Source organism: Lepisosteus platostomus, chromosome 9 (assembly GCF_059453375.1).
Source record: "Lepisosteus platostomus isolate fLepPlt1 chromosome 9, fLepPlt1.hap1, whole genome shotgun sequence".
NCBI lineage: Eukaryota > Metazoa > Chordata > Actinopteri > Semionotiformes > Lepisosteidae > Lepisosteus > Lepisosteus platostomus.
This window is the reverse complement of record NC_142619.1, coordinates 55,291,949-55,304,055: the sequence shown is the minus strand read 5'-3', so window position 1 is coordinate 55,304,055 and position 12,107 is coordinate 55,291,949. Positions and strand designations below refer to the sequence as shown.

General features: G+C 37.0%; 1 protein-coding gene across 25 annotated transcripts in view; it reads right to left on the bottom strand.

The window, feature by feature from the left end:
- plekha5 (pleckstrin homology domain containing A5) overlaps positions 1-12,107 on the bottom strand; it is a 172,190-nt gene that overhangs the window by 44,691 nt on the left and 115,392 nt on the right. For 13 of the 25 annotated variants that reach the window (XM_088645674.1, XM_088645691.1, XM_088645677.1 and 10 more), the window contains 4 exons: positions 11,735-11,773; positions 7,181-7,301; positions 5,719-5,823; positions 3,592-3,664 (listed from right to left, as the gene is read on the bottom strand). In XM_088645674.1, coding sequence (XP_088501800.1) covers positions 3,592-3,664; positions 5,719-5,823; positions 7,181-7,301; positions 11,735-11,773 — 338 coding nt within the window. The remainder of the gene's footprint in view (positions 1-3,591; positions 3,665-5,718; positions 5,824-7,180; positions 7,302-11,734; positions 11,774-12,107) is intronic. The other 12 variants (XM_088645693.1, XM_088645675.1, XM_088645694.1 and 9 more) reach the window with 1 other exon arrangement.

The window sequence follows — 12,107 nt, the reverse complement described above, 5'->3', positions numbered from 1 at the left end:
CATATGCAGTATGTGATTTTGATATTCCATATCAATTGATATATATTTATTAAACCATTTGATTAAGTGACATTACAGGCGTACACAAATTTGTAAAGGTTCATAATGAGTTGAGTTTCAGCCAAAAGCGAAGAGCAAATCTTGTGGTAAAGAGTCAGGTGAAAACAATGAAAGACACCATTAAGGACTTGGGCACTGACAAGCACTTTCTGCAGATGCAGCTCAGTGACTGCAGAGGCTGTATGTTTGTGTGAAATTTTATTTTGCTAATTGTTTTTTGCATGTTGTTTTATAATGTTCATGAAGCAGTTAAGGTCGTGTCTTTCAAATTCAAAAAGATGTAGATAAAATTTAGACGAGTGAGCAATAACCTAGTAGATAAAGTTTAATGCTGACAAGTACTGTACAGAGTATAAATCACAGGTAGTAAAAATAAAAAACTACAGATAGAGAATGGGCCTGATCAAGCCAAAGATGAATAAGACTGAATGTTGACAAATCACGTTTTCTAGCCACTAGGGGCAAGCAATAAAAAAAGGTAAACAAGGCTGGATATATAGCATATTTCTGGATGGATGGAAAACTTAAAGAAGCCGTGCTCTAATCTTTTTTCTTTCATTTGATATAATCCGATAAGAAATGTGCAGGTGTTTCCTATGAATTCTGAAAAAAAGGCATTGGAATGCATTAAAGACTCAAAACTTAATAACACTCGCAAATAAAAACACATATTGAATATTAACACATATACATAATAACAGTGTAACATCAGCAATGGTATTCTTGCTACAAACACTGTGATGTACTGTATCTCCAAAGCCACTTCTACACCCACTACAGTACCTCGTTTGTGGCTCTCAAATTTGCTGCCACAGAAACCAAAACAGCTGAAACCAGCCCCCCAAATCAGTGTAAATGTAGTCTTTATCTAATAAAGCCAGCACTCATCACTGATAAGCATTATCAGCAAGCGCAGACAGCCACCAATTAAGAATGTTTTAATGGGGGAATTTGCAGACACGTTTTTAGTTGTTCTTGAACTGTTAAGGCTATGAACAGCTTTATCAATATCTATAGTGACCAGTAGTTTCATTGGGTACAAAGCTGCTCTGAAACCCAGATAATGCTAAACAGGAATTAGCTATTTCAATCAAGAAACGTTCAAAATTTTCAGGACACATTAGTCTGCCAAATAGATGAACAACTCCCTTTAGGCAACGAACATGAAAGAGCTGCATGATTGCTCTGCACAACAAATTAAAAGCACAATTTTAGAAGAAAAAAAAACTTTAATTATTTACATGTGTATTGGAAGAAATTTCACGCTGAACCTGCAAATCTGGAATCTGCTAGTATGGAGAGACTCCAGTGTTGACTAACTTTTATTCTTACCGGTTTATTTTTCCCTCAAGAAAACTTATCTAATAGGAAAAAAATCCCCAAGAAACACAAACCAAATTACAGTGTCATTAGGGAACAGAATCCTGCTGAACTCCCTAATGACTTGTAGGTGTACAACAACAACAATCAAGGACTGCTTCTGTGCCTAATGCATTTCCTTTGGTTAAAAGCACATTATCAAAGTACAATGGAACAAGTAAGATGTTTATTCCATGCCGAAAAGAGAAGAAAGGAAACAACGTTTTCGGCTGTGAAGCTTTCTTCGGGTGTGTTACAATGTTGCACTGAGGAGAAGAGGATGTCTACTCAAGGAAACAGGGTCTCATTCGGCCCTATCCAATGTCACAAAAACCTCAATAGACGTTTAGCATCTCCTGAAGAAGTCAGTTCCTTTTTGCCACATGAAGAGGAACTGGCAGGATGGAGGCAGACCACACTCAAAGACTAAAGCTGTGGAGCAGGAACTCGGCTGTGCCAGAAAGGCGCGATCTATACACTCTGGAAGTGGCCTTACAAAGAACTGGGATGATTAGAGACTTTAAAGCAGTGTCACAAAGCAGCAGAGAGGCTATGATGAAAGCCTGTTAATCAACTGTCGAACGGCTTCACTGACTCAAAGACGTTTGACTGGAAACGACCCGTTTCACTGCAAAGCAAACAGTAGAAGAAACCATCACGGCACGTGCAGCTGTCTGTCCGGCAGAGCTGAGCATTACAGAGCACATCCAGTGCGTCATCACTCTCCTGGGCTGGATTAAGGCACAGGCAAAGCAGACATGTGCAGATGTGCTGATTTGTTCATTTTGATATTTTAAAATTAACTTGAATATAAAAATATTATATAATTAGCAGTAATCTGTTTATGTGTACAGGCATAAATAGCATATTGGCCTGTTTACTGCTGGTGATGGTTGCACAAGTTCTTGTCCATTAGTTGTTGGTTCTGGCTGCAAAGAAAACTGTGCAGTGTATTGGGCTAAATTGGCTCATTTTGGTCTAGAGCTGCAAATCCTGCAAGACCCAAGCAGATCCCTGACAGAGTCCCAGCTGCCACTGGGATTGTGCCACAGCCTGTAGTGACCTTGTGTCTCATTGAGGAGCAGTGTTGTACCTCTGCTGGCACGATCTCTATATGTCAGGAAGAGCTTAGTGTTCCTTTTCTGTTTTTGCCGTGTACTGTGAAGTCATATCACATTTCATTTCCAATAAAAAAATGTATTTCCTCACATCCTAGTGATGCTTTTACTCATTCATTTTTTTTGTGTATGCAGTCAGAGCAAATACAGAACATAAATTATTCTAATTTCTTTCATTTATGGCTCAATTCAATTCTTTTAAGTCTCAAGTCTATATGAGGGAAAATCAGTTGCTCCAATATCAGCACCGTTTCTCTAAAAATCACAATCGTTTTAAATATTCAGAAATTTTATCTAAATGTTGATGTCTCTATTCAAGAGATTTTGGTCAGATCACAAAAGTAGAGAGGTAAACATCCTTAAAACACCTTTCAACTGTACAGGACATTACAAAACATTTGGAAAATTCCAAGTACGACCAGGCTTAGATTAATATTCTGTGGATGAGCAAATTTGCTGAATATTTTTCAGACTGTCTGAAACCTGAAAACAAAAATACACTACACAAATTTAACAATTTAATTCCACTAAGTCCATTATCTATTATTTTATGTTGATGACATATGCAAGCATCATTGTGTCACCTACTAAATTATCGAGTACCGATATTCACTATGGTGGAGCAAACAATTCTAATGGGTAAATCACAGGTACAAAATGACCCCTCAATTCCAGTGTAATGCAGTTCAGAAAAAGTTTTACTACACAAATGTATTCTCTTATACTCTTACTGTATGTCTAACCCTTCCACCCTAAGAGTGGAAAAGTAATGTATGGATTTTTAATGTTACTGATATCATCAGTGACATGACTATCACCACCTTTTATATTTTAGCCGAAGTTTTAAAAGCCCCGTTTGTGAAGGACAAAAACAAATCTTTTTCTTCACATTTGGCAGTTAAATCTGACAGTGGTTTGCTGTACCCGATAAACGTCAGCCGTACATCATTCCAATACAATGTCTGGTCTGAGATGAGATCGCACATAGACACGTCTTTCAAATCCCAGTGTTGATTCTGCTCTGGCAATGCCATTTATCTTGCAGAAGCCTTACCTCTGTAATAGAACAGGCACATATCAGAGAGCACAAACCACCTCTTCTTCCACAGCTTCATCCCAGTGCTGTCCTGAAAAAGGCAGAAGAATCAGTGTGACACCAGCATCTTGCTTCTTGATCTTTAGAAGGAGCAATGTACAAGGTCCAGAAACAAGGCACTTTATGCTTCTGTTTCAACATTTTTTAATGGAAAACATCAGCTATTCAGATAAACAATATGAGGTACTTTGTCTTGCAATAATTCAATAGCAAATGGCAATTACTTCATCCATGTGCTTCAACAGGAATAATATGCCCACCTTGCGATGCTTTGAAAGATATTAATAGCTTGTTTTTGTACAACAGTTTTTGTTTTGCCAAAACAAACTAACACTTGTCATGAAGCGTCTTCGCAAAAACCATACCTGAAATAAGAGCCATTCCCCTTGAACAAATGTTTCAATGTGTGAAAAAACAAGCAGCTCCCTGAACACTTTCTCCCATGTACATCTCCACACCTTTCAAAGGGATTTTCAGCTGTTGTGTGAGAAGTCAGGGGGAAGTGGGTGCCTCCTTTCGGTTTACTGGAAAACTAAGCTGTGTTCCTTAGCCTTGTTTGAGCTTTGAAGTGAACTATTTTTTAAATCCCAGTCCAGTACAAAAAGCAGTGTTATGTTGGCTTAAGCACAGTGCATCAATGTCATACTGCTAAAAATAACACTATTTCAGATATGGGAGATGTGGCGAAAATTACTTATTAGAATTACTGCAAAAATTGTTATAAATGGCTGGGATAAATGTTCTGTAATAGGTGTAACTTCAAAATACTAATCTGCTGGGTAAACCAAGTAGCTTTAATAAAATATTTTGTCTTAGAAGGGAATAAGAGAAATGGAAAAAACCAAGCTTATGTTGCTAAAATATGGGAAAAGTATGCACTTGCTGTGATTTACCGATCTGCATGCAACTCGTTCAATGTCATGGCTGCTCACCTGCCACAACAGAGGACTTACTAGCCTTCGTCAAAGAAAATCATAAGGTATATAACCTTAAATGAAAATATTCTGAGCGGATAAATCACAGATTTCTCAGTTCATACAAGTGAAAAAATGCTTGGGCTCAAGGAAATAAAAAAACAAAAAAAGATCATTCAACATCTCTTCCAATCCTATTTGTATGTGCAGTTAAAAAAAGAAAGGGGTGAAATCAAAATGGATATCACCAGTGGCATGAAGAGATTTTATATTAACAGTTTCAACTTTGTGTTATCTTTTCATCAACATCAAGCTGTGCCATGATTTTTTTCTTCTCTGTTTCTTCTGCTGTTATCACCGTATCATAATGACATGTCAAATGAAAAACTGCTAGCAATATCCTGAAGAATACCAAGAACACAAGGCATGCTGGAGAAAATTCAGCAGTCAGAAAATGTATCCAGAATTGGTAATAAACTGTTTTATGTTAAATTTGATTCTGCTTAGAGAATTGATTCTGAAAAGCTTCCACTTCAGGCATGCTCGGTGAGGTACGTTTTAGTGCTTTCCTGAAGCAGGTTAATTCTGAGCTGTTATAAGACATGCCTCATGCAAAAGCCAAGCTGATCTCCTACCAATGCACCATTACTTTACTTCCTTTACTTACATTTAAAATGGTTATCGAATGCAAGAGTTTGAGAGAACACACACAGGGAAGCCATGCAGTGCACATTCTGCACGGGATGTTCATAAAAGCAAGTGTAGGTGGGAAAAGGAAGAGTTATGAAAGACTTTTTTTCCAAGGTTTGAGGGAAAAAAAACGGAACACCAACTCGATCTTATCCATCTTTTTTGTTGACACTTTTCTACCTGTACAAAAAGACGTGGGTTATTTTTCTTTTAGAAAAAAAACAAAGCAACACCAAAAAAAGTCAGAAAAGAACTCAATATTCATTTCACACATATTTCATATTGCAGTCATCTTAGGCAGGAAGCCTTTTTACTGCATATTTAAAACATAAAAAGTGTAAATATCTCCCAGAAATAGTCAATGATATGTAAGCTTTCGGACATGCAGATATATTTTAATTTTCTGGAACTATTAACAACAAAATCAATTACACAATGACTTTTTTTTTTTTTAATGGAGGCCATCTATTGATTAAAATACCTGTTTGTAAAGCCAGCCACTCTTGATCACGGGTGCATTTGGGTTTCTCTTTATTGAGTTCGACCTCTTTCCAAAATTATGAACCTTTTTTGAAGATCTTGAGGGCTACAAACAAAAAAAGCAAGGCACAAGTTAACAATTCGTACAAGTAACAATAATACCACTGTTTTGTACAGAGGATCCCAACACATTTTGACAGGTATAATAAAATCACCTGTCAAATGTCCTTCAGTTACTGTGCATAATTACACTTGTTACATAGATTCATAACCCGTTAGGATCTTGGGATATTGGGATATAATATCAGGGTATTTCAGAAAACTGAATGCTTGAAGTCCCTGGGATTACTCTGCTGTAAATGTATGTGTTTGTTTATTTCATCAAGGCTGATGCAATCACCTTTGTTTTAAATGCTTTTGAAAAATCAGTTTTTGTAGATGTGTACCAAGTTGCTACTCAAATGGACAAAACTCCAGCTTGGGCTTTTAGAGGATTGGGAATGCCTGCTTAACAGCGATATTTAAAAAAGGCTTTATAAAAAGAGACATTTTAAAAGTCAGAAGTGATTAAACAGTTTTATGTGTGGCAAGACCATGCGTCTTTTTTTTTTAATCAAGTTAAACATGCAATGGTCTTCCACAATGCATGACTTAATAAAACCTTTGTGATAGTTTTATTAAAATAAGAGACGGATCTTCATATTAAGAGATATCCCTTGAGAGTCATTTCCCATCACCTAAAAATGCATATGTTTAATTTTCAAAATAAAATTAATCATGCATCAAATCATTTTACCCTCCCGAGAAATAACAGAGACAGAACTCTGAAGCACAGAATTAAAATTAAACCTTTACACAGGGTATGTGCTCATGACATCTGTGCATACGCACACATGCCTGAGGCAAGTGGTAGATCAGTGTGCACCTCACTCATATTCTGAAAACGTCAGCAGCGGCTGAAGTCTTTTCTTTGTAGTGTTCTTCAGCATGCCACTTCCCCATGAAAGTAACTGCATACGATGGTTTTAATGAACTGGTGGCTGGCTGCATACAGATACAGCATGAAAAGACTTACTTCAGATGGATTTAGAGAGGTAAAGCCGAAAGAAAAACCAGGATGGGTTTTAGGATGAACAGAGGTTATATTTTTAAAGTTGAAGGCGTTGTTACACTACTCTAGTCTGCCGCGTCACAACTGCTTTACCTCAGCTCGTAAGACAGCTGAAACACTCTAATCCATTAGAAAACAATTCCAATTCATCAGTAGGAGCGGACATATACTGTGATCCTGTATTCACAGCAGGGACAAAACAATGACAAGTTGGGCCACAGAAAAAAACAAAACCCATTCAATGCACTTTAGGTGTCTGTGTCAAGTCAAAGGATGGTTCAAGCTTAATAAAATAAGAGTTTTTGAGGCGTGACGAGATCAAACTCATGCCTGGCTGTTAGGAGACACTCACGCGGCCTATGGGACTCCCAGGATGGGTGGCATACTCTGAGGCCATCGTGTAGTTTGAGGCCTCACTCATTGTGCTCACGGGTCTGTCTTTTTTTTCTTGAGATGTCATTTTGGAAGCTGGTCTGAAAAGGAGAAAAATGTAATCAATTTCACAAATCCATTGCTGAATTTTAAAAGCACTTTCAACCAAATCGCAAAATGGCATGTAAACTGCTCAAAACTGCACATAGTAACAGAACAAACCATGTCCTACTATGTAAATTTCAAACTGTCATTTGAAACTAGTATCTGCTGCATATACAGTCTTGTCATTTCCAGCACAGAACTTCACTTTGTGAAAACTTCTCAAGTGAGGCAGCTGTCAAATGTTTATTGATTTGAATAAATCCCCAGGGTGAAACTTTAAATGGGTTGCATTCTCTTAGAAACGGAGAACCAAAAAAGTTATCTTGAGATACTGCACTGAAAAATCACTGTCTCCTCGCAGTGACCTAAATTCAAAAGTTGTAACACTCAACACTCCTGTCTGGTCTGGTGGGAACAACAGTAAGTGGAACAAATCTGATAAGAATAAAAGTGTAAAAAATATCCAGACGATTAGCAGATATGTTGGTTTTAGGTCAATTAGCAGATCTTGCATATTTTCTTAAGAAAACTCCTAATTCAAACCTCATGACTTTCAGCTCCTGCAAAACTGCACATTTACAGGCGAGCCCAGCATCTTTGAAGACACGTTTGCTCCTAAGTTAATTTGAAATGCATGCTTCACTGACGCCAGCCACTGGCTTACAAGGGGTCATGTTAATACAACAGGTATGCAACTGAACAAGAGCTGGAGCAAACGTCGTTTACAAAAACACATTCACAGCAGACACAATTACAGAATAACTGCACCAAAACAACAGAGCACGTGAAAATGCACAGAATCACCACTGATTCACATGCAGGACAAAACCAGCAGGAAAACAAGTAGCATCACACTCGCACTCGGGCTTGAGGAAAAAATATAAACAACAGTTATTTTGAGTACGATTCTGCTGTTGTTTCACATTCCTTTGTCACGACATGACAAAAGAGAAGTAAAAGACGAGAGGAGGGTCACATCAATATTACAATGGCCGAGGTTCGGATACCACAGAGCAGCTTGGTGCAAGATTTTGGAAGGACAGCAAAAAATCAACAACAATTAGATGGCTTGCTAGGTATTTTCTGAGCTGCCTGTCTCCACAACCTTCCAGAAGGGTTACTAAAAAAAGAAGTCGGACTTGTTTCTATGTCACAGCTGATGCGAACGCATCCTGATGAACATATTCTCATGAAAAGTGGAAGTTTTTTTCCACTTTTGGAAAAAAGTGAACGCATCCATTCATCAGGAACGGATGCGAACGGAAAAGAGCACTGCAAAGCAAACCTTTAATGGTGCTGGGGTGGTCTCTCTCACACAGCAGGTTTCTCTGGATTAAAGATTCTCTGGAATCAGGCTAGCGGCTCATTACTCACAGTATAGCTGCATCTTTAGATGTTTTTGCTTTAATCAAAATCATGTCTTTCCAAATGTCTATTTAATACAGATGTTTAATTATTTTTAGGCAATTTAACTGAGCTCAAATCTAAAACGTTAACTACGTGTTCTCTTTTTGAAATCATATGTTATCAGATTAGTATTCTGTTATACCAATGATCCATAGATCTGCTCAGCATTTAAAATTTAAATAGCATTACATACATGCCCAATAAACTTTTAATATACAGACTTGCCTTTTCATTGTGAATAATAAAAACGCAGCTTAAAGACCAACGTACAACAACGATGCTTTAAGCCAAATTCAATCAATACTGTCTTGATGTTTGCACATTAAAGATAACAACAAAATCTGATTCACTAGGTAAAATTCACACATTTGACAATCTATATAGCCAATAACTAATTTAAATCAAGTCTCTGGGGTCACAATCACTGTTGGCAATTAATTAATCACGGCCTAATAAACACCCTGTTAGGCCTACTGTAAATAGCATTGAAAAGACAACGCTAGTCTGATATCCACAAAATCAAATTTGAGACCAAAGACAGGCCCTTCAGTGCATAAAGGGAAGCATGGTCCTTTCCAAGCAAGTGCAATGTTCTTTGAGACATTCTTTTAAGATTAAAGAGTGAGTCATAAAAGCAACTGCAAGACAAAAATGAAATTAACGAGGATCAACTGTGTGCAGTCATTTAGCACCATTAATCTTTTCATGGGTTTTACTCCTACTATGATTTGGGACTTTCGTCTCCAAGATTTTCCTTTAGGTGTTTGCTGGCAGTCCGTAAACTGCTGCTATGCTTGGAGGTTATCTTTAGAGCCCAAAGCTCCAGTATCATGACTTTAAAACCACTAATACCCCAGCTTCTGTCGCGATGTTACAACATCATTTAAATTTCCACAAAGACAATCCCTGTGGTCATCTCAGTGGTGTGAATATTACTCATGGACCCATTGTTCCATAACAGTTAGCTCAGAAACAATGCATCTAACTTTGGAAAAACAAATGTTTTTCTTCCCAGAGTCAGATGCATTGTTTCTTAACTGTTTCTAAATACAGAATATTCTTGTCTTTTATCAGCACAACAAAATCTTATTCCTTAATACTTTTTCATTTCTCGGTGCACATATGGAGCAATCTCGGCTGCGTTAACTTAACTTTTCATGGTTTGGCTATTTTGAAGGGGCAGCACTGATACAGTGTCTGGCTGGGGTCTTATTTTCAGGTCAGAAACAGCCAGAAGCCGTGTATATAGTATGAGGCATACGTCTGTATGATGGGCTACCACCTACACAGTAACAAAATGGAGTAAAGTTATTATTTATGACTCAGGAGTTTAAAATAACTACCAGAAATAAAACAAAAAGCAGCACTTTGCCGCATTCAGATATGCTTTTAGAGGATTCATCCACTGAGGACTTACTCTTCTTACATAATAAATGTGAATATAGAATTAGCCAAGCTAGCAAAGAACCTTAAACAGCTTAAAGACCAACATAAAAGAATGATGTTGCTCTTTAGCATTTTCCTGAGCCAACAGGAATTATTCTGAAATACTTAAGCAATAAGGCAGGAGAGGCCGTGCTATATCGTGAATATAGTTACCTTATCTGCAGGAAAGCAAGGGCTGATAATGCAAACATTTAACAAGTCACTATACTGTACATCTGAAAATGTGCCCAAAACTAAGGGCAATACAGTCATGTAGAGCAGACCCTTCAGGCAGTCAAGGGCTAATGTACTTTGTCAGATCATGAATGGCATGAAAGTGCAAGCTGCAGTCGTGCACTTCTCCTGCAAGGTAAACCACAAACAGACACCTCCTTCCAAAAACAAACATACAAACAAGCAAGCAGACACAACAAAGGCAAGAGGTACAGATGCATAAATACACACTGGCGTTCTTGAAAACATCTCTCTGCATGCATTTTCCAGACTTTGGTTACCTAAATAACACACTTGAAGTCATGAACATGTAAAACACACGGTCTTAAGAATGTGTCCATACGAGACACATTTCCCATAACCATCATGTAAATACTTCCAGATATAATTAGCACTGCTAATTACTGCTGTACACGAAGCGTTCTGCACCTAACATGTTTATCTTCAGTTTTCCCCTTCAAGGGTCATTTCAACTGACAAACTCTGAGGTCAAAATGACATCAGTATTGGGAACCTTATATAGCTCTGCGACTTAAATCTTGGCAATTATTACAAGAAATGAACGGCAGTAATAGTTGACTTTGCTCTGTGTAACTCAGCAAGGAATATTGCTTGGAATACTGCTGACAGATTTAGACAGGCTACAATAGCCATATTATAATATTTATTTAACCATACTTTGGTTGGAGAAAAAGCCTGTTTTTATTCACTATTTTTATTTTCAATAGGAATTGTCTTGACATTTCTAGCAGGAAAGCCAATAACATACTGAGTGTAGACTAGAATAACTGCAGCAAAATCACTGCTAACATTATTTGATGATATTTCCTTTGGTAAATGCCAAATGTTAAACCACCATGCGGTTATTTTACAAAAAACATAAAAAAACAACAGGGAAAGGAACAGTAAAATTTCCATGCGAGACGCTGAGTGTATTTTGACTCAGTTTTGGGTTTTAATTCAAATTTACAATAGCTTGTTTTAGCACTTGATCATGGAGTTGCAGATAAACTAAACTGAAAAGCCTGTGACTAAAACCACATGACTTATTTTTCTGGCACATAACTGCTCAGAGTCAATGTTTTTTCACAGTTCACATGAATTAAGAGGTAATAGTCACGTGAAACATTCTGTGATTGTGTGTGTGGCAGAAGATCACGAACAGGCTGCACTTACTGTAAACTTACGGTTTTCTCTGATAATGGAATTTTAGTTAAGAAAATAAAATTGAAAACAATACTCAAAAAAGACAAAAGCAAAGCAAAAAACTATGATTAAGAATACTTTGAAATAAAAAAGATGCACATTAGGCAAAACATGACAGATTAGATCTACAAAGCATTCTGTTCTAGGAATTCATTACCTGTTTATTACAGGATGAATGAGCTTTCCAGAATTCAAGCTAAAAACAAAGAAAAAATTAAAACTTACTAAGCATCTGAATAAAGATCATTAGAGATGATGAATGGTTATGCACAAAATAAAGATCATGAAAGAAATTTATATTAAGCAAACTTGGCAAATACCATTTATTTTTATATATATACAGTACCAGTAAGCATTTCATAAAGCATTTTATTCTAAAACAACAGTAACAGTGGACTGTAACATACAGTATACCAGCAGTCTGCAAGTGTAGTGTGACGCAAACAGGTCTACATTTACAATAAATATATATTTTTTCCTTGGATGCATTACATACACAGTCATTACTGCACTGTTTACAAAATGTTCAA